Source organism: Vipera berus (genome assembly GCF_964194415.1).
Source record: "Vipera berus genome assembly, chromosome: 2".
NCBI classification, from domain to species: Eukaryota; Metazoa; Chordata; class Lepidosauria; order Squamata; family Viperidae; genus Vipera; species Vipera berus.
Genome location: NC_138203.1, coordinates 264,141,066 through 264,163,616, shown reverse-complemented (window position 1 = coordinate 264,163,616; position 22,551 = coordinate 264,141,066). Strand labels below are relative to the sequence as shown.

General features: G+C 46.2%; 2 protein-coding genes across 2 annotated transcripts in view; one reads left to right on the top strand and one right to left on the bottom strand.

The window, feature by feature from the left end:
• TADA3 (transcriptional adaptor 3) overlaps positions 1 to 22,551 on the bottom strand; it is a 701,258-nt gene that overhangs the window by 170,901 nt on the left and 507,806 nt on the right. The gene's annotated exons all lie outside the window — the stretch shown is intronic.
• On the top strand, positions 825 to 22,260 carry LOC308663600 (SRSF protein kinase 3-like; the record flags this gene model as incomplete). Its single annotated transcript, XM_081320179.1, has 11 exons — positions 825 to 855; positions 4,505 to 4,613; positions 7,003 to 7,090; positions 8,689 to 8,778; positions 12,793 to 12,897; positions 14,098 to 14,254; positions 16,769 to 16,851; positions 18,656 to 18,763; positions 21,226 to 21,295; positions 21,378 to 21,470; positions 21,686 to 22,260. 11 exons carry the CDS (start codon positions 825 to 827, stop codon positions 21,868 to 21,870), a joined length of 1,119 nt encoding a protein of 372 aa, XP_081176305.1. The 3' UTR covers positions 21,871 to 22,260.

Genomic DNA, 22,551 nt, shown 5'->3' with positions numbered 1-22,551 from the left:
CCGCCGGGACCTGAAGACCTGGCTCTTCGAGCTCTCTGGCCCAGGCTGAGGATTAATCTTAATTTTAACTGGGGTTTTATTTATGCAGGGACAAATATAATTTTTTTAAAATTTGTTTTTAACTTTTATATCTTGGTTTTTTAATCACCCTGTAAACCGCCCTGAGTCCTTCGGGAAAGGGCGGTATATAAATGTAATAAAATAAATAAATAAATAAATAAATAAATAAATAAATAAATAATAAATAAATAAATAAATATTCTATTCTAACCTGAGAGCTCATCCTGGTATTGTTCCAGCTCTCTGCAGCATGGAGCAGTGGATGGCTAGACTTGCCCACTATCATTTGCATGCAAATCCTTGAAATAACTCCTGCTGTGACCTCCCCAGCAGGCCTGTTCCAGAATTCAAAGAGGTAGACGTAGGCTAATGGATGGAATTGAAGTTATTTTAGAATTTGCGCCACAGATTTCAAGTATTTCTCACCTCGCCATGGCAGAAAACCCTACTTCCCTTTTTTTCTGTCATTATGTTTGGACAAAAGGTCTAGGCAGGCTGCAACAGAAGAAATTCAGGAGTTGTTTATAGCCATGAAACCTACATTGATCACCCCTGGCAATCATTTTCATCTATTCACTTAAATGTGTAGCTACCGGTATGCTTTACAAGAGGCTGGGAGTTGCAGGTGTGTGTGTGTGTGTGTTTTGTTGCTCCTGGCCACAACCTACAACTCACTGGGTTGAACTCCTTCTGCTCTTAGATGTAAAGCCTCCTCAGCCTAAACAGATCCTGGAACCCTGCTCTACAAAGGGTGGCATCCTGACATGGAGGAAACCTCCCTGACATCGTGTGAAGGTGAGTTGCAAGCAAGTCCTGCTTAGGTAGATGGCAGGGCTGTTGCTAAGTTCGGAAGGAAAGGAGTCTCTGCGGATTTTACTCTGCTACTCACTGTCGCCTCTAGGGGGCGGTGCTCATCTCCATTTCAAGGCTGTGAGCCAGGGCTGCCTGAAGACATTTTTACAGTCATGTGGCCAGTATGAGGTCTCGGAACATTGTTACCTTCTTACCGAAATGGTACCTATTTATCTCCTCGCATTTTTCTGCTTTCAAATTGCTGGGTGGACAGGAGCTGGGGCAGGTAACAAGAGCTTGCACCATCACCCAGTGCTCGGGTCTCAAACCTGGGCTGTCGAATTTCTACAAGACAAGTCCAGAGTCTTAACCACTGAGCCATTGTGCTGCCATAATCAAAACCACCACAGTATTTCTAAGTGTGACCAGGCCAACTGACTATCTCAAAGATAGGGAGGCAGGGAGGCAGGCAAAAAAGGTCATAAAAGGGGGCAAAACTCATCTTAACAACCACCTTGCTTAAAAATGGAAATTTTGGTTTCAATTGTCGTCATATATACTGTACACTACTGGTGATGGTGACAGTGATGATTTTAACATTTTTAAAGTAGCATCAAAGTTTTTTAATATACAGGTAGTCTTATTTTATTTATTTATTTATTTTATTGGATTTATATACCGCCCTTTCCCGAAGGACTCAGGGTGGTTTACAGGGTAGTTAAAACCAAATAAATACAAAAGTTAAAAACAATTAAAAAAAAGATTAAATCATCCCTAAAAATAAAAACCCCAGTTAAAAATTCTCAGCCTGGGCTGGAGAGCTCAAAGAGCCAGGTCTTCAGGTCCCGGCGAAATGAACGAAGGTTGGGGGCAGTCCTGAGCTCCACGGGCAGCTGGTTCCAAAGGGCAGGCGCACCCACAGAGAAGGCCCTCCCCCTGGGTGTTATCCGCCGGCAGTCTTTTACCGGTGGCACCCTGAGAAGACCCTCCCTGTGTGAGCGCACTGGACGAAGGGAACTTGATGCCGGCAGCAGGTGTTCCCTCAAATATCCCGGACCCAAGCCATTTAGGGCTTTATAGGTCATCACCAGCACCTTGAATCTCACCCGGAGGGCAACCGGAAGCCAATGCAGCTCGCGGAGTAGAGGTGTTACATGGGAGTATTGGGAAACCCCCATCACAACTCGCGCGGCCGCATTCTGCACCAGCTGAAGCCTCTGAGTGGTCCTCAAGGGCAGCCCCATGTAGAGAGCGTTGCAGTAGTCTAAACGGGAGGTCACCAGCGCATGAGTGACTGTGCGTAGGGCATCTCGGTCCAGATAGGGTTGCAACTGGCGCACCAGGCGAACCTGGGCAAAAGCCCCCCTGGTCACGGCTCCTATATGATCTTCAAAATTGAACCATGAATCCAGGAGGACGCCCAGGTTGCGAGCCCTATCAATGGGGGGTAACACCTCACCCCCCATCGTTAAAGGTGGAATAGTCTGGTTAACCCGAGATGCCGATATGCACAGCCACTCAGTCTTGGCAGGATTGAGACGAAGCCTGTTTCTCCCCATCCAGACCTGGACCGCCTCCAGGCAACGGGACATCACGGCGAGGGCATCGCTGGGTTGGTTTGGGGTGGAGAAAAAAAGTTGGGTATCATCTTAACCAGGTCTTCAACTTACGACCACAATTCAGCCCAAAACTTATGTTGCTAAGTGAGAAATTTGTTAAGTGAGTTTTGCCCCATTTCATGACCTTTTTCCCCACATTTGTTAAGTGAATCGCTGCAGTTGTTAAATGCGTAACACGGTTGTTAAGTGAATCTGGCTTCTCCATTGACTTTGCTTGCAAAAGGGGATTGCATGACCCCGGGACATTGCAACTGTCATAAACATGAGTCATCAAGCATCTGAATGTAAATCATGTGACCACGGGGATGCTGCAGTGCTTGTGTGAAAAATGGCCATGTGTCACTTTTTCCAGTGCTGTTGTAACTTGAACAGTCACTAAGCAAACTGTGGAAAGTCAAGGAGTAGCTGTATTATAGACATTGGCTGGGGGGAGACGAAGCCTGCCAAAGGAACACTCACCAAGAGTCTCATCCAGCAGAAATCTCAACAGGCATCTCCCAACTGGGCTTTATTTTTTGCTTTCCTACACAGAAACGTCCCCCTCTGTCTTATTTGATTTAGATTCAATATATTGTCTGATCCCCATTATTTTATTTTATTTTATTTTATTTTAATTCCATTTATATCCCGCCCTTCTCCGAAGACTCAGGGCGGCTTACAAGCTTAGCAGTAGCCTTCATTCTATGTATATATGCCTGCTTATTATTTTATTTATTTATTTTAATTCCATTTATATCCCGCCCTTCTCCGAAGACTCAGGGCGGCTTACAAGCTTAGCAGTAGCCTTCATTCTATGTATATATGCCTGCTTATTATTTTATTTATTTATTTTAATTCCATTTATATCCCGCCCTTCTCCGAAGACTCAGGGCGGCTTACAAGCTTAGCAGTAGCCTTCATTCTATGTATATGCCTGCTTATTAGGGCTTTCATACACCCCCCAAGCGGCATTATTACAAAGTCAGCTTATTGTCCCCAACAATCTGGGTCCTCATTTTACCTACCTCGGAAGGATGGAAGGCTGAGTCAACCTTGAGCCTGGTGGGATGCGAACCTGCACTACAGTAATTGCAGGCAGCTGGTGTTACTTAAGGAGGCATTAGCCCACTGCTCCACCAAGGCTATTAACCTGAGTTGCAAGCCGCCAAACTGCTGGGTGTTGTGTGGTTGTAGTTATGGCTACTTCAATAAACCTTGGCTACATAAACCATCTCTAGTGCAACTTTTTCTTCCATCAACAGACATATAAGAGAAATTATTAACGCAACTTCTATAATCTGTGCTCACACGACACATTTATCCATGATTACGTGAGCAATGATTTACTCAAGCCAAAGCTCTAGCTTGCGTTGAGCCATAAAACAACCGCAGGGAACATATGCTAGGCAAAAATGTGATACAATAGTCCTAGATCTCACATTCCTACATCACAAAAAAATACATGGCTTAAAGATTCAACAGCAGGCTCCCCACATAAACAAAAGTGTGGTTGTGATTCAGTGTGCAGTATACAGACAACCTTAGAGAGACAAGATAAGCATAATTCGCAAGATCGCTACGCATTTGAGAATCTGCAAAAGTCTCTTAAATTATCTTCACATTAATCTCATTGCCGAAGGGGCTTCTTGTTATTCTGAAGTACATATTGTAAAAGTAAGCAACCAGCCTTTTGATGTCCCTGACTTACAACCAGAATTGAGTCGAGAGTTTTCATTGTTAAGCGAGTCGGTTGTTAAGCAGTGCAGTTGTTAAGTGAATCATGCTGTCTTCAAGCAAATCCAGCTTTCCCCATTGGCTTTGCTTCTTGAAGGCCAGCTGGGAAGGCTATAAATGGCGATCACATAACCCAGGGATGCTGAATAACCATAAATACATTCCAGACACTGAGCAACCAAATTTTTCATCGGGTGGCAGTGGGAATTCTATGCTGGTTGTCACATTTTTCATGCTGTAACTCTGAAGGGTCACTGAATGGTTGCAAGGCAAGGACTACCTGTAATAATGTGGTGATTCCCACTTCCGCCTTTTTGCAGACGGCTACTATCCGGTGAAGAAAGGAGAAACGTTCAATAGAAGATACCATGTGGTCCAAAATCTGGGCTATGGGTTCTTCTCAACAGTCTGGCTTTGCCAAGATGCTGGGTGAGTAAACAAAATGACCAGATTTTAATTAACTTTTTGACATAATCCTCATGAAATGATAAGTATGCATTCTAAGTATTGAAGAAGGGTTATAGCTTGACAGAATCATATTTCTGGTCTGGAAAATAGTTTTAATTCCAGTGTGAGTGTAAGATGTTTGGTGTCCAAAACCTTGAAGTGGGAGTGCCAGTTCCTCTGTAACCCTTACAGAGAAAATACAGAGGTGTACCAGTACTCCCTATTTTACTGTTACTAGAGTGTATGGGTTTCCTTAGTAGACAATCCTGCCCTTAGAGCAGGGGTGTCAAACTGCTGGCCCACAGCCGGATGTGTCGTGCTGAAACCGTACCCACCCCATTGCTGGCAATGGAAAAAAAGTTGCGATATGTCGCGACACGTCATGTGACATTGTGAGTTTGACACCCCTTCCTTAAAGGGATTACATTAAATTTACCTTCCTCAGTTTAGTAATTTTCATGCTGATTAGAGAATTCTGGGAATCTAATACTTCTAGGAGATAAGTTTGGAGAAGCAATAACTGCCAGGTCCCCAAATCCTTATCCTCCTTACTTTAAACCTATTGGCCGCTGCCTAGAGGCCAGGGTATAAATTGCCGCAGTCGCAGCCCTGTTTCTCAGTTCAGTTCCTGCAAGCAATAAACAATGATCTTTGCTGAACTCACTCGCCTTGTCTCATCACTAAAGCCACGAACCCAGTATTAACACTTTCATTATGCAATCGTTCTGTCTCACTCAGTAACCATGTGGACGATCCAGGCAAAGTTGTTTTCTGTCACTAACTGTCAGGCCCAAGAACCAAGGAAGACACATAGAATTACTTCAGAGCAGTTTCCTTTATTGTTCTTCACCTCCAGACAGAAATCTTGCCCAACTAAAGCAACCATTTGCATCACTAGACATATATTCTGAGAATTGTTAGGGAGGAATCTTCTTAACTCTCTTTCTCCTGAAAGCTTTGCTGTCTTTTTGCCCTCTGGGATGCAGCCGCTCCTTCCTACGTTCCATCATAGTAATATATGTCTTCCTATTTCTTCTACTATCTTTTTCCCTTCATCTCATTTCCTTCATTTCATTTGGTTGAAAGTGCTCTATGCTCTTCATCTGAAACAACCTTAGCCCATCATTGGAACCTGGGAACTGGAAGAAAGGCTGAATTGCTTGGCAATGCCTTTCTTAAACTGGCTGGAAGAGTGACTTAGATGTGGTAGTACAGAGGTCCCCAACCTTTTGGGCACCAGGGACCAGTTCCGTGGAGAAAGGTTTTTCCATGGACCAGAGAATGTGTGTTTTTGTGTGCTGCCTGCATCCCACAGATGGGGCTTTGCTTGCTTGTGTGGACCGGTTGCTGGCATGCTGTGGCCCGGTAGCGGTCCATGGACCAGGGGTTGGGACCTCCTGTAGTAGTATGTGGGAATGACCTTGTAAAACAGAAGGGGAACGGATGCAATCAGATAAGAGACAACATAGCCCACAGCTGCATACTGAGTGAAAAAAGAACATAGAATTAACTCAACTGATTGTGTTTCCTGCCTGGTCTACCTGCATACAGGGAATAAGTTCACATCAGGCTACAAGGGAAAATAGAATTCTAGACTTTGCTTCCCTAGAACAGCTCAGTCTTTAAATTAGAGGGTCAGTGCTGGTGTGGCATTTTTCTCTGGATTCAGCCGTCAGGGAGATTTAGGGAACCAGATATTGGTGCTTATGGGTGCTGAAATCTTGGGAGCAGAGGAAGTACAGATCTGAGAGATTTTCCCTTTTTTGCAACAGAGACATCCTTAATAGCCACCTCCTCTCCATGGTGAGATGTCTATCTTGCTGTAAGAAAAGAGCAGGCTGAGCTGGAAGGCAGAGTTAAACATGTCATCAGTTTGGAATCATTATGTTGCCACAAGAGGCACAGTCAGCCGTTGACCCTTTTCTAGTGCCAATTTAGCTTTGACTGTTACTTGACTACCGTAGATTCTTGTGTATAGGTACTGTGCTTTGAACTCAATGCTCCTGGTTCGTTGCATACTGACACCTGCCAAGCACATTTTCCCCTCCCACACATCTATTTCCTACTCTGTGTTTGGCAAGGAGATATATATCCTCCTTGTACCTTACTAGCTACAGCATCTATCCCCTTCAATATTCTCTTCTTTCAAGGAAACAATTGTTTTATAGAACCACAACCACCACCATCATACCCCATTTTACCTTTAAAGGTTGCCCTTTGAAAGCATGCTTCATCAATGAACTTCCATAGCCAGATGGGGAAATGTAAGTCAAAGTCTGAAACAGCGGCCAATGGAATTCAGAACAAGACAAAGCCAAGAAAAAAAGATATTTTATTCTGTCCTCGTCTGAAGCAATGAGTTTTATTTCAGGAAAAAGAGGTGTGTGGCTGTGAAGGTACCCAAAGGAGGGGAGAATTTTGCCGAGGCAGCCCTGGATGAAGTCATGCTCCTTCGCTATGTAAGTATCAATGAATAACAGAATTACAGAGCTGGAAGGGACCTTGAAGGTCTTCTAGTCTAACCCCCTGCTCATGCAGGAGACCCTACCATTCCAGACAGATGGTTGTTCAATCTTATCTTAAAAGCCTCCAATGATGCAGCACCCACAACTTCTGAAGGCAAGCCATTCCACTGGTTAACTGTCCTCCTTAGTTCCAGGTTGCTTCTCTCTTTGATTAGTTTACACCCATTGCTTCTTGTCTTGCCTTCTGGTGCTTTGGAAAATAGCCCCCTCTGCATGGTGGCAGCACCTCTAATATTGGAACACCGCTATCGTGTCACCCCTAGTCCTTCTTTTCGCTAGAGTAGAGATACCCAAATTCCTGCAACCGTTCTTCAGGATGAATCAAGATGAATCCAATCTCAATTCCAAGCTTGAGATTCCATAGAGCAGTGTTTCTCAACCTTGGTAGTTTGAAGAGGTGTGGACTCCAGCTCCAAAGTGAAGTCCACACCTATTCATGCTGCCGAGGTTGAGAAACACTGCTATAAAAGCAATGCAGGCGACCTCTGACCCACAAGCAGTGGTGGGATTCAGCCAGTTTGCACCACTTCGGCAGAACCAATAGCTAGTTTTTTGTTGCCCAGGCCAAGCATGGACTTCCGGAAGCGGCATCCACACAGAGAACCGGTTGTTCACATATTTGAATCCCACCACTGCCCACAAGTCTATTTTGGCCCATCAGAGTGACCTGTCTGGCCTGCAGAATCTCTTCCTGATCCTTTGTATTTTCAACTACCCTGCCATTTTGCCCACATTTCACTCCCCTCTCTTGAGCAGGTGAGGAGGTGAAGTCATCAGGAGGATCAGTGAACAGCAGAAAGTGGGAGGTGTCTATCCAGATGATCCTGCTAGGCTAACTAGTTCATCCTGCCTTGATTCACAACGCTTGTTGAGACAGGCACTTATTCTTCTCCAATAAAGGTGCAGAACACCTGTTGCCGACCTGTTATTTCTAACCTACAGCGACTTCAGTCAGCGTGCCTATGTAGTAGCTCAGCGTGCAATGGGCAGGTCTACCTTTTCTGTGCTCCATAAAGGACAAGCTGGATTGTTCTCATGTATATTTTTTTATTTTTTATTTTAATTCCATTTATATCCCGCCCTTCTCCGAAGACTCAGGGCGGCTTACAAGCTTCATTCTATGTATATGTATATAAATCTAGATTCCAATTATGCCTACATTACAGACTGAGGGAAGTTCAAGACACTCTAAAAACGAGTAATTTGCATAAATTCTGTACAAATTATACAGCTGGCAGGAGTCATTCAGTCCAAACTTTTGTTCAGTGAAGGAATTTAAATTAAAACATCCCTAACAGATGGCTATCTAGCCTGTTGGAACACATCCAGAGAAGTACAATCCACCACCTCTTTGGTGCTTGGTTTCCCTGCTAAACTACTCTTACATTTCCAGAAGTTTTTTTTTTAACCCTCAGCCAATTGTCTCTTCCTGTAAATTAAGCCTGCAATTCCCTGCTTTGCATTCTAGGATGACAAGAGAAAAAACTGTAGCTTCCTTGGTTGGGTAACCCTTTTTCTTCCTCTTTCGACAGGTGAATAGCAAGCGGAGGAAAGACCGAGGCAGCGACTGCGTCATCCACCTTTTGGATGATTTCAAAATGATTGGAGAAAATGGCTTCCATATCCTTTGGCTGTTTATGGAGATTCTTAGTCATCCACATCATGGTTGTTCCAAAGGTGCTTTTTCAAAAGGCAGCTGGACTTGTTTTTTTCCTTGAAGACATTTTGAATTGAATTGAATTGAATTTGAATTTATTAAATTTATATGCCGCCCTTCTCCCTAAGGACTCAGGGCGGCTCACAACAATAAAAAGTTAAAAAAAACATAAAATACAAAATTTAAAAAGAATTAAACCATAAATGTAATAAATACATAACAATTAACCCAATAAAACCAAATTTAAAACTATAGTCAGTCCAGGCCCGCTTGTTGGAATAACCAGGTCTTTAGGTCACGGCGGAAGGACCAAAGGTCAGGGGCCATCCGCAGCTCCGGAGGCAACGTGATGTCCCGTTGCCTGGAGGCGGTTCGGGTCTGGATGGGGAGGAACAGGCTTCGACTTAATCCTGATAAGACTGAGTGATTGTACATACCGGCATCTCGGGTAAGCCAGCCTATTCCATCTTTAACTATGGGGGGGAGGTGTTACCCCCCGTAGATAGGGCTCGCAACTTGGGCGTCCTCCTTGACTAACAGCTCAGTTTGGAAGATCACATAGGAGCTGTGACCAGGGGGGGCTTTTGCCCAGGTTCGCCTGGTGCGCCAGTTGCGGCCCTATCTGGACCGAGATGCCCTACGTACAATCACTCATGCGCTCGTGACCTCTCGAATAGACTACTGCAATGCTCTTTACATGGGGCTGCCCTTGAGGATCACTCGGAGGCTCCAGCTGGTGCAGAATGCGGCCGCGCAAGTTGTGATGGGGGTCTCCCGATACTCCCATGTAACACCTCTTCTCCGCGAGCTGCATTGGCTCCCAGTTGCCCTCCGGGTGAGATTCAAGGTGCTGGTGATGACCTACAAAGCCCTAAATGACATGGGTCCGGATTATTTACGGGAGCACCTTCTGCCGGCGTCAACTTCCCATCGTCCTGTGCGCTCCCACAGAGAGGGCCTCCTCAGGGTGCCATCAGTCAGGGAGTGCCGGCTGGCGGCCCCCAGGGGGAGAGCATTCTCTGTGGGTGCGCCTGCCCTCTGGAATCAGCTCCCTGTTGAGCTCCAGATGGCTCCCGACCTTCGCTCTTTTCGCCGTGACCTGAAAACCTGGTTATTTGAGCTTGCCGACCTGGACTGAGGGATTGGGATTTTAAATTTTAGAATTTTATTTACTTGGTTTGGGGCTAAATTTAATTTAATTTATTTTTAACTTTGTATGCCATGTTTTAATTGCCCTGTACACCGCCCCGAGTCCTTTGGGAGAAGGGCGGTATATAAATCTAATAAAATAAATAAATAAATAAATAAACTCATTCCAGAGGGTCGGCGCGCCCACAGAGAAGGCTCTCCCCCTGGGGGTCGCCAGCCGGCATTGCTCAGCCGACGGAACCCTGAGGAGGCCGACTCTGTGGGAGTGAACCAGGCGATGGGAGGTTGACAATGGCAGCAGGTGGTCTCGCAAGTACCCCGGGCCTAAGCCATTTTGCTTCTTATCCAAGTAGCTTCTTCAGTTCTAACTTCTGATTTCAGAACTGAAGAAGCTTCTTGGATGAGAAGCGAAATGTCTTCAAGGAAAAACAAGTCCACTTGCCTTTTGGGATGTCCTTTGGTTGATAGCACAGGAACCATGAGGCCACTAGGCCAGCCTTGCATTTTCTGAATGCATTCTCCCCCAACCGAGTGTCCTCCTTCTGCAATGGACACTCCTTATCTGATGGGAACTGTTGATGGGAACCGTAGCTCCATACATCTGGAGAGTTTCAGGTTGGGGGAAGTAACATTGACAAGGCTACTGGTGGCCTCTGGGTACAGAAGATAGTTTATTTATTTATTCAGTCAATTTCTATAGCCAGTCAATGATTCTGGGTGGCTTACAATTCAAACAGAAATATATTACAATCAAAAATACTAAAAGCATTTTAAAACACTAAAAACATTAGAAACATCTAAATTAAATATACAGAGGAGCAAGATACTTAGTTACCAATATAGCCAGGAAACGGGGCCCTTAACACATTCAGCCACCCCACCCCACCCCTCTCCAATCACGGAAACATTGCCAGGTTTTTAGGGCCCTACGAAAGGCTAACAGGGTTTGGGCCGTTCTAATCTCCGAAGGGAGGCTGTTCCTTGGAGCAGGAGCCACTGCGGAAAAAGCCCGTCTTCCTGGGACCAATGCCCGGCCAATCAGTAAAACGAAAGGGCAACAAGATACACCCGGCCAGTCAGTAAAATGGAGGGCAAGAAGAAAAATATCACTTGATTTTTATTTATTTTTATTCAGTCACAGTGCTTTTATGTGGTTTGCACAGATTCGTTAGGGAGAGGAGATCTGCTCTCAGGCTCCATTAGCAGGAGATAAGGCCCACAAGGAAAGAGCGCGGAGGCGAGGACGCAGAAAGTGGTCGGAAAGACTTGCTCTTTCTTGGAATGCGTCCCCAGAGAACTGGGCCGAAAACAGCTGTGGGCTAAGCGCTGCTGATCAGGTGACAGCTTGGAAAAAGCCCAACAAGATCGAACCGGTCAGAGAGGTGATGAAATAACACTGCGGCTGTTCTCCTACCTCTGTGTGGCAGCTTGGCAGAAGAGCGATTTCTCTGCCAGGGCAGAGAGTTTAAGGGAAGAGCCGCATCAAACGTGGCTTGTCCCTGACAGGGAACTTGACTAAACATGGTTTCTCTGTTCCCTCCTGTCAGTGAACTTGTGGCTTTGGCTGGAAGACTGCAGACAGGCAGGGGAGATCTTTTAACTTTCAATAATTTACTTGGTTGTTTAGCAACATTTCAACCTGCTGCAATCCCAAAGGAGTCTTGGGGTGTGTGTGTGTGTGTGTGTGGCATAGGATAGTAGAAGAAATCAAAATTACATACTGAAGAGCCAAAACATTACAATGGTCAATGTAATCAGTGATTCCTGCAATGGGATATCCACCCGTTCATGGGAACAGATTTTAACACAATAACAGAAGAAACCTTGGAGGTCCAACCCCCTGCTCAGGCAGGAAACCCTGTACCATTTCAGACAAATGGCTGTCCAGTCTCTTCTTAAAAACTTCCAGTGTTGGAGCATTCACCACTTCTGGAGGCAGGTTGTTCCACTGGTTAATTGTTCTAACTGTCAGGAAGTTTCTCCTTAGTTCTAGGTGTAAAGTCGCGTGCTTCACATAGAGACGGACACAGAGCTGGGGTAAAGATGAGTTTATTCTGAACAGAACGAACTGGGGAAACAGGGAAGCCTGGCGTCTATTTGTACCTGCCCAGGTGGATGGCATCCAATCAGTTCAAACCTGGGCTTCCTGCCAGTGCAGGTGACAATGGGTGTAGATCCTGGCTTCCCACCAGGCTGACCATGCCTGGGGCTGTCAACAGCTTAACTCATTAGGCTTATCCTGAGTGAGCAGTTATCGCCCGGAGCTGTCCAACCCCTCTGCTGATCTGCACCATCAGCCTCCTGCTGTGCTGTCCTTTGTGTATGCTGGGAGGCATACACTGCACTAGGTTGCTTCTCTCCTTGATTAGTTTCCATCCGTTGCTTCTTGTCCTGCCTTCTGGCGCTTTGGAGAATAGCTTGACTCCCTCTTCTTTGTGGCAGCCCCTATTGGAACGCTGCTATCACGTCATCCCTCGTCCTTCTCTTCGTTAAACTAGACATATCCAATTCCAGCAACCGTTCTTTATATGTTTTAGCCTCCAGTCCCCTAATCATCTCTGTTGCTCCTCTCTGTACTCTGTCTAGAGTCTCAACATCTTTCTTCATATTGTGGTAGCGACCAACACTGGATGCAATTGTGCAGAACGAAAACCTTGCCTGGAAACCCGCATAGCCTTGGATTTGCCCTTGACTGTCTCAGTTGGCATTTTATGGGGTACCATGCTAAAAGGTTCCCCTCCCGTCTCCAGGCCACCCCCTCCCCCTTTTAGAGCAACTTCGGAATTAGAGGAACATTCTCAGTTAGTGGATCCCTGACTTGGCCCCACATGTATGCTTAGTGATGGAGCTGCTGGGACCTTCACTGCAGACTTTGCTGAGCATCCGAGGCTTCCAAGGCCTCCCTCTGCCCTTTGTCAAGAAGGCCACGCGCCAGGTGAGTAGAAATTCACCTGAGAGCTGAAGAATGGAAAGAAGCAGCTTTTGGGGAGGGCGCATCATAATCTGCAGGGTGGCAGGTGTGGCATTGTGATCCATCCTCACCACCCTCCTTTGCAGGCATGTGCACAATGGGTAGGGCTTCAGTCACAATACTACACCTTGCATCTTGCAGATTTTGACACATACACATATACAGCACACAGTCATTCCTTAGCCTTATGGATTCTAGGTTGGTGCTACACCCCGAACCAGAGTCAATACCTTAAATTTTGGGGAATCGTACTGCCCAGAGGCACTAGCTGGTTGCCTATTCATTTCCTTCCCCGCCCCCCATGGAATGGAAGCAAATTCTAGTACAGGGGTCCCCAAACCCTGATCTGTGGACCGCTACTGGTCCATGGCCTGTTGGAAAGCGGGGCATGCAAGTGGCAGGCAAGCGCACAAAGCTCCATTTGCACACGTGCGGGATTAGGTTGTGTACATGAAACTATCCCCTCCCACCCACACCCACCACCCACCTCCTCCCCAGCTGCCACCTCCACTGCTGCTCCACAGAACGGGAAAGGTTGGGGACTGTTGTTCTAGCAGATTCACAACTGAGGACAAGGTATCTCTGCTCAACATTGGTTATCTGCACAGGGATGAGAGTTTGTTTTCTTCACAGGCTGTGCTGATCTTGAATGTGTTTAAATCATAATTGGCATAATTCACTCAACGGGCTAAGCCGTAATCAACGGCTAACAAATGACCATGCCAAGACCAATCAGCCCCATTATGGCTCTGATGCCCAAAGCTAGCCACCGTGGGGAAAACGCTGAGTCTCTGGATGGCCATTTTAAACCTGCTTTCCTTTAATCCGAATCAGAGGCTTGAGAAGAAACAATTTAAACACAAAGAAGTTTTCGGAAATAAACGGAGGCAAACCTTTTCTAGTTAACACTGGGGCAGGCCAGTCTAGAGAGTGCATAAATAGAAGCCAAGCAGAGTTAGAACTGGTTAGTCTTTGGGTGGCGAAAAGCTATACCTGACAGTGAAAGAAGGGCAAACCGCTGTTATCCTGTGGGTCAAGGAAATTATATGCCCTACCAAAGATCATTTGCCAGGGATCAAGGCTGACCTGCGAGTCGTTACCTTGAGCTGGTCTCAGTGGATAGAATTTGGACCACTGACTGCCTTTCTCATCTGGCTAATGCAGATACTCCAAGGTTTACATTTCCTGCACAAGGAATGTCGCATCATCCACACAGACATCAAACCAGACAACATCTTGCTGTATGTTACTGAAGAAAGCCTGCACAACATGGTTTCTTGGCAACACAGCCTGGGAGGAAACCACAAACCCAGGACAGGAGGTAGGTTTGGGCTTGGGAAACAAGGCGTGGAGAGGGTAGCAATTTCTAAGGAGCCCGTGCTCTCTCAGGAGTCTCAGGAGCTCGCTGTAGGGAGCAGGTCCAGAGCCAGCAAGCCTTTAGGCAGAGTGAAACATTTCCACTGTGTAGAAGATGGTGGGAGATGCAGAGAGGACAAGCATCACCACAGCTCTTGTCAACATCTAACAGTGGGATGGAGACCAGAGACCAGGCATCATTCTCTGCCCTTGGACAATCCTCCCTGTGGCCTTCTGTGTTTGGATTCCCGTCTTCCCTGGCGATCAGCCATGCTACCTAGCCTGGAATCCATATACAGGAGGAGGGCTCTGGATCCCCAGCCTTCTTTTAGGCAGGAAGGACCGGGATCCAGAGGCAGAGACATGCAGCATTTTTTAATCGTGCTCTGCTCCATGAATGATTTCACTGGGTGGTCTCAAGGACAGGAGGGCTACCACATTCTGGCTGCAAAACATCTGAACAGTGTCTAGTGGCCGTCTGGATTTTGCAGCCTATAATATAGGGTAGCTTTTGTTTTGAATATCCCTCATTCCGTTGATCAAGTACCCTATAGCTCTCACCCAGCTACCCAAAGCCAACTACATTGTGGACTGCTTTTCATTTTACAAATTGTGGTCACTCTCCCAATCAAAAAAACAAAAAACAAAAAAAAACCCCAACCAACCAATCACAGCTCACAGGTTGAACACATCTTTGGCCATAAGAGCCCCCCCCCCGCTTTGATTTCTGGAACCTCCTAAGTTTATAAGTCAGGGCTTTTCGACTTCTTCACCCATTGTACCACTTTTAGGATATGGCAACAACCGAGTACCACCAGTCGCCTAGCAGGGTGTCAAAAACTTGACCAAAAAAAAAAAAAGGAAAAAAGTGATGAAGTACAGGTAGTCCTTGACTTACAACAGTTCACTTAGTGACTGTTTGAAGTTACAATGGCACTGAAAAAAGTGCCCCCAAGGCCACAGCCGAGCAAGACACCTGCCTGCCTGCCCGGCGGTGCTGTTCCTCCTGTCTGAGGTTTTCATTGTTGTGAGCATTTCTGTTGAGGATTGGCAGCGGGGGTGGGGTTGGGGGTGTTTGGTTTTTATTCCCCCGGTCTGCTGGGTGGTTGCAGCAGGTTTTGGTCACTTCACATGACCCTGGGACACTGTGACCGTCATAAATATGAATCAGTTGCCAAGCATCTGAATGTAAATCACAAGACCCTGGAGATGCTGCAACATTCCAGCTGATCGGCACTTCTTCTAGGCTCAGCAGAAGCCCCAGGATCAGCACCGCGCTCCAGCTGGAGCCTGGCGCTGATCCTGGTACTTCTGCTGAGCCCTGATAGCCCTGCAGGTCCAGCCGTCTCTTGCTTAGGCTTGTGTGGCGCTACCACCAGTTCAGCTCATTCCCCTCCCCCGCTACCACTTTTCTAGGATGGCCGCGTACCACCTACCAGGTGCCAATGTACCACAGGTGGTACCCGTACCACTGGTTGAAAAGCCCTGTTTTTAAGTGACAAGGATTCATTATGTATTGCATTTATTGCATCTATACAGTACTGTATATTTCTCTTCGACTGAACTCAAGTTGGAATAATAGCTTGCCGTAAGACATGGTTCAAAAAGGGGAGGGACCGAGGAAAACCCATCAAGTATGAAATCTTTTTTCTACCTGCTGAAGATATTTATTTATTTATTTATTTTTATTTTATTAAACTTATATACCGCCCTTCTCCCGTAGGACTCAGGGCGGTTCACAAGGTTTTTTAAAACAGTCCAACAAATTACATAAATTAAAACAATTAAAATGATTAAACTAACCTTGAAACTAAAAACCCCAATAACAATTAAAATACAATTAAAAACCCCAGTTAATATTCTCAGTCCAGGCCAGAAAGCTCGAAGAGCCAGGTCTTCAGGTCCCGGCGGAATGAGCGAAGGTCAGGGGAAGTCCTCAGCTCTACAGGTAGCTGGTTCCAAAGGGCCGGCGCACCCACAGAGAAGACCCTCCCCCTGGGTATTGTCCGCCGGCAATCTTTTACCTCTGCCCTCCCATCAACACCGATTGCGAGCGGCCCAGGAGATAGGAGGAGAACCAGTGCAAGACAGTGCCTCCCACTCCCAACCCCCTGAGACACCGCAATAGGATACCATGGTCGATGGTATCAAAAGCCGCTGAGAGATCTAATAGAACTAGGACAGAGGAGCAACCCCTGTCCCGAGCCCGCCAGAGATCATTCATTATATAGGCAGAAAAGCTGGTTCAGGATGGGGGAGAGTTTAACGGCAGCTGGTCCCACCTGAACTGCAACGGGACAGGTTGATTAGGTGATGATAGGCATCACCTTGACATTTTGGCTCTTCCTCTGCAGATGCCCCAACTACAGCTGCAACTGGGGTCGATGCTACTATATGGCAGATATGAACTGGGGTTGGAGGTGCAGCTGGACCTCCAAGAAAGAGCTTCAGCTGATTTCTTTGTGTGGCTTTGCTCTAGATGGCCCAGCAGCTCTTCTGGACTGCTGCAACCTCATGAAAATGGGAGTGAAAATTGCAGACCTGGGAAGTGCATGCTGGACCGTGAGTCTATATAACCAACCTCTCCTCTTGTGCTTCTTTTCCCCACATCTGAAAACCCTTTGAGTGGGTTCACACTTTGTGCTATGGGCATGGTGCCGTAAATGGCTGGACCCACAGAACACTGTAGGTCAGGGGTGTCAAACTCAATTTCATTGAGGGCCGCATCAGCATTGCGGTTGCCCTCAATGGGGTGGGTGGGCGTGGCCTACTGAGTGGGCGTGGCTAGAGTGCGTATGGCCTACTGGGTGGGCATGGCCAGCTCTACATCATTGGCATCAAGGGTGCCTATGAGGGCCTGGGCAGGAGTGGGACAGATCTGAGGGTCTCTGGCAGAAGGAGGGTCTCTGGGCCAGGGCCAAGGCACTGTTTCCAGGATGGCTTCGCGGGCCACATGAAACCACTTTGCGGGCCTTGTGTTTGACACGTCTGCTGTAAGTCATAAAAATGTAGTTTAATGACTTAGATGCCTGAGATGACTTGGTGACTAGAACCTGTCAATCCTGGCTAAAAAAAAAAAGAGATAACGGTTCTCTAGGACAAACTTGGCAACTTTAAGACTTGTGGATTTCAACTCCCAGCATGGCTGGCTGAGGAATTCTGGGAGTTGAAGTCCACAAGTCTTAAAGTTGCCAAGTTTGAAGACCCCTGCATTAAATATTCACAAGCTTGATCTCCATGAATTTGTATAATTTCATTTCTCAAGATAGAAAAGCTAGTTGTTGCAGTTTGGGGCATGTAAGTTTGAAAAATGATGTATGCACGGGTAGTCCTCAACTTACATCAACCATTTCTTCAGTGACCGTTTGAAATTACCACACCACTGAAAAAAGTCACAACCAGTCCTTGCCCTTATGACATTTGCAGCATTTCCAGAGTCATTTGATCTAAATCCAGACATTTGGCAACCGGCATCTTTTTCCAACTGTTGCCGCATCCCAGGGTCATGTGATCACTATTTGTGACTTTCCTTGCCCGCTTTCTGACAAGCAAAGTCAATGGGAAAACCAGATTTGCTTAACAACCATGTTACAACTGCCGTGATTCACTTAACAACGGTGGCAAGGCAGGTCATAAAATGGGGCCAAATTCATTTAACAACTGTCTCGCTTAGCAACAGAAATTTTGGGCTCAATTGTGGTCATAAGTCGAGGACTACCTAAAGTTATCCATGAGTTTCAGTGTTGCTTAAAAGTGAGAGCTAGCGTTTTTTCAGTTCTGGTACTGCCGCTGGATAGCAGTAGCAATAGCACCTAGACTTATATGCTGCTTCACAGTGCTTTGCAGCCCTCTCTAAGTGAGTTTACAGAGTCAGCATATTGCCGCCCAACAAGCCGGGTCCTCATTTTACCCACCTCAGAAGGATGGAAAGCTGAACCAGTCAGGATCGAACTTCTGGCAGTGGGCAGAGTTAGCCTGCAATACTGCATTCTAACCTCTGCGCCACCATGGTTAGAATCCTGCCTCCATCTTTATAAACTTCTATCACACCCTTAGAATACATGCTTACTCAGAAATAAATCTATTAACTGTGTTAATGGAACTTCTGCTGAGGGTTGCAGCCTTAGTCATCTTTTCTCGTGACTAAGTGTTAAATCTAAACACTTCTGCCTTTCTTCTAACAGATGGCTCTCTATCTTAACTCCACAATAAATTCTGTGTTCTTTGAGGATCTTACAGGGCACATGATCCTGTCTAAGCTCACCCAGTCCTTGGGATGATTGGCTTACTAGAGCATCACTCGGATCTAAAGGGATGTGTGAGAATCCACCCTCAATATCTCCGTTGTTTGTTTCTTCTATTCCAGTATAAACCATTCTCCAAAAAGATCCAGACCCAGCCCTACAGAGCTCTGGAGGTTCTCCTTGGATTAGATTACAGCACCCCAGCTGATATCTGGAGCACCGCCTGCCTGGTAGGACCAGATTCCTGGCTAATCTTTGTAGCAGGAAGCAATGGTGATACTGGCCTGTGGAATTTCAGCCATCTGTTTAGAGCTGAACCTGGGAGATAAACTGATTACCAGAGTTAAGACGCTGGTGGCCAGTCCTTGGAATGTCTTCTTTTAGTTAGTCTTATTTTCAGTGTTCAGCCAGTCCCCAGTTTACAAAAGGTTGCTTGATAGCCTACCTGAAAAAGGGGACTTACGACCCACATCTGAAGTTCCGTAATGGGCAGGTTCCATTGTGGTCATAAGTAGAAGACTACCTGTCATTGTCTGGTATCTCTTTGTGCCTCAGGACTGACACGAATCTAGGACGGGGGTAGGCAACCTCGGCTCTTTTATGACTCGTGGACTTCAACTCCCAGAATTCCTGAGCCATCATGGCTCAGCTTGGAAACCTCTCCCTTTCCCCTCAGCATGGCTGGCTCAGGAATTCTGGGAATTGAAGTCCACGAGTCATAAAAGAGCCAAGGTTGCCTACCCCTGTCCTAGGAGAAAAGAGGTGTCTCCTTCTTGACCTAGACTACCACTTTCTCACTGTGGGGGAGGGGCAGTGCTTTTTTTGTAAAAGAAAAAGGTGCCGGAACTCACACATGTCATACAACCCGCCTTGCCTGCCCTACAAGGTTCCATCCAAAAAAGGTGCCGGAACTCCGTTTTGAGCGTTCTATGAGAAAAAAAGCCCTGGGGAGGGGAACCCCCAAAAGCAAAGCTATTATCCTGAGACTGATTTCCCTGCCCCCCGAGGGCAAATAAGTTAAATGTATACTAATAGCAAACAAAACAAAACGTAACCCGTATCGCCATTTTAGTTATTTAATTAAGATCTCTAAATTATTTGAAAGTAATTTAGATTCATTCTTTGTGCCTATCCTAGGACAGAAAGCTTTGTTGCAGTTGGAGCCACCCTTATAAAAAAAATATTTCCTTCCCCCCCCCCGACACGCACCCCTAAAATACAAAATGGTAATACCATTAGAATGGATGTGGCAGAATGCTCCCCTTTTTAATTATGGACATTCCTATTTCACTGTTTGTGAGCATGCGTTATGATTATCATAATCGTCACCCTCATTGCCCTACCATGTTTTCCATTAAAAGTTCCAGAAGGACATTGGCTGATGAGAGTTGGACGGCATGTTGCCTAATTTTGCCTAAGTAATGGCCACGCCCTGATCCTGCATACCCCATTCGAGTCTACTGCCCAAGGCTTTGCCAATGACACAGAAATCTAACTCAGACTAGTAATTCTAGTCTAGAGGTTATTGCACGATCAGATTAGTCCTCGCTTTAACAACCTTTTGTTTACCAATGGGGTTGGAAGTTACAATGGCCTCAGAGAAAAGTGACCTAGGACCCATCCTTGGAAGTTATCAGTATCGTACCATTCCCATGATCCTGTGATCACAATCTGGGCTCTTGGCAACCAACTGACATTTATCTTGGTTGCAGTTTCTTGCAGTCACTTGGTCACAATTTGCAACTTTCCCAACCAATTTCCAAAAAGCAAAGTTTGGTCCAGCGGTTAAGGCACCAAGCTAAAAAAAAAAACACGTAGATTGTGAATTCAAGTCCTGCATTAGCCATGAAAGCCAGCTGGCCCAAGGTAACCCAGCTGGCTTTCGTGGCTAATGCAGGACTTGAATTCACAATCTCTGGTTTTTTTAGCCTGGTGCTTTAACCGCTGGACCCAACTTTTTGGAAATTGCTGGGTGACTTTGGGCCAGTCACTATATCTCAGCCCAACCCACCTCACTGAGTGACGTTAAGTTTTTCCCACAAGGGAAGGTGTGTTGCATGCGTTTGTCACCTTGAATTATTTGTAAAAATAATAAAGGCAGGGGAATAAATAAATAAAAGTCAACAGGGGAAGCCAGATTCCCTTAATGACTGTGTGATTCATTTAACCGAATGATTTACTTAACGGCTATGGTAAAAATGGTCACAAAATCAGGTCCAGTTCCATGATGACTGCACTGACTTGCATCTGGAATTCCGGTCCCAATTGTCATAAGTCGAGGATTACCCCATTACAAAACGAAGGACTGAAAGAAAAGATCTCTAACCCCGGTTAGCTCCTTCTCAGACCTGTGACAGTGACATATTGAGATTCCTCTGGTCTGTGATATCGATATATTGCTTAGGCAGGTAATCTAATCTATGAAAAGGGTAAGACGGCCCTGGCCACCTCAACCTTTTGATATGCAGACAGGAGGGTCAGTTTAGAGTTTGAAAAGGAATTAGGGCAGCCAACAATAAGCCGTTTTGCATCCTTTTCTCCTTTATGTCCACATCATTTCTGGGAAATGCAACTTTCATTGTTACCAGTAAACCTTTGCATTACAAGAACAAGAGAAATGTGTTGCTGGGTGTTGTTTGTATCATCTGAATTGGCTTACAGCCGATTGACTCAAGGCTCCTTCATCTTGTAGGCTTTTGAACTGGCAACCGGAAAGCACCTTTTTGAACCTCAAAGCGGGCAGTGTTTTTCCAGAGACGACGGTAGGTCCACACGTGGCAGCCTCTTTTGCGAGCTCATCCCTTCCACCTACATAATGGGCTCTGCTTTTTCTATGCCTTTCAGATCACGTGGCTCGGATCATTGAACTCCTGGGCAAAATCCCACCCAAAATGGCTTTGCTTTGGCAGCAGACATCAACTTTCTTCAGCAGGCAAGGTGAGGATGCCAGGATGGAGACGGGAAGCAGGGACATTTCCCCCACCGCCGCCACCACCACCCTCCTGGCATTTAGGAGATGTCCTTCTGTAAATCTATCCAAGTCCAATATTTTATTTGGCACGGTTGCTAGTGGTACAAACTTGTGAAGCCTGGATGACACTTTGGTAACGGCCTCCTAACTGCTTCTTCTTCTTTTTCATCTCCTTCGGCAGGGGCTCTTCTCCGGATGTCCTGGATCTCTTTCTACGACCTCCATCACATCCTCACGGATAAATACAGCTGGCCAAAGCCTCAGGCCGCCCATTTTACCAGTTTCCTCCTGCCCATGCTGGAGTATGCCCCAGAGAGACGGGCACGGGCTGACAAATGCCTCCAGCACCCCTGGCTCAGCCACTAGGGCTGCATCTTCAGGCTTCCTCTGCCACTCCAGCTGAGATACAGGCAGTCCTCGACTTATGACCATCCGTTCAGGGACTGGTCGAAGTCACAACAGCCCCGGGAAAAAGTGACACATGACCATTTTTCACACTTGCTGCAGCATCCCCGTGGTCACCTGATCAAAATTTGGACACTTGAAACTGGCTGCTATTTCTGACAGTTGCGGTGTGTCCCGGGATCATGGAATCCCCTTTCATGACCTTCTGACAAGCTAATTCAATGGGGAAGCCCGATTCACTTAAGCTAGTATGTTACTAGCTTAACAACTGCAGTGATCCACTTAACAACTGTAGCCAGAAAGGCTGTAAAATGGGGCAAGACTCCCTTAACAACTACTTTGTTTAGCAAAAGAAATTTGGGGCTCAGTCGAGGACTACCTGTATGGAAAAGCAGGCAAATCTCCCCTCCATAACAATTTCTTTAGGACCAAACTAGCTATGATGTTAGCTGTGTGAATTCAGTTTCCCGTTTAGAATAAGGTATACTGCAGCTTTCCCGTACAGAGAGCAGTGGTGGGATTCAGCCAGTTCGCACCCTATATTTATATATAAGGATGCGGTGGCTCAGTGGGTTAGGACGCTGAGCTCGTCGATCAGAAGGTCGGCACTTTGGCGGGTCAAATCCCGAGTGCCGCGTAACA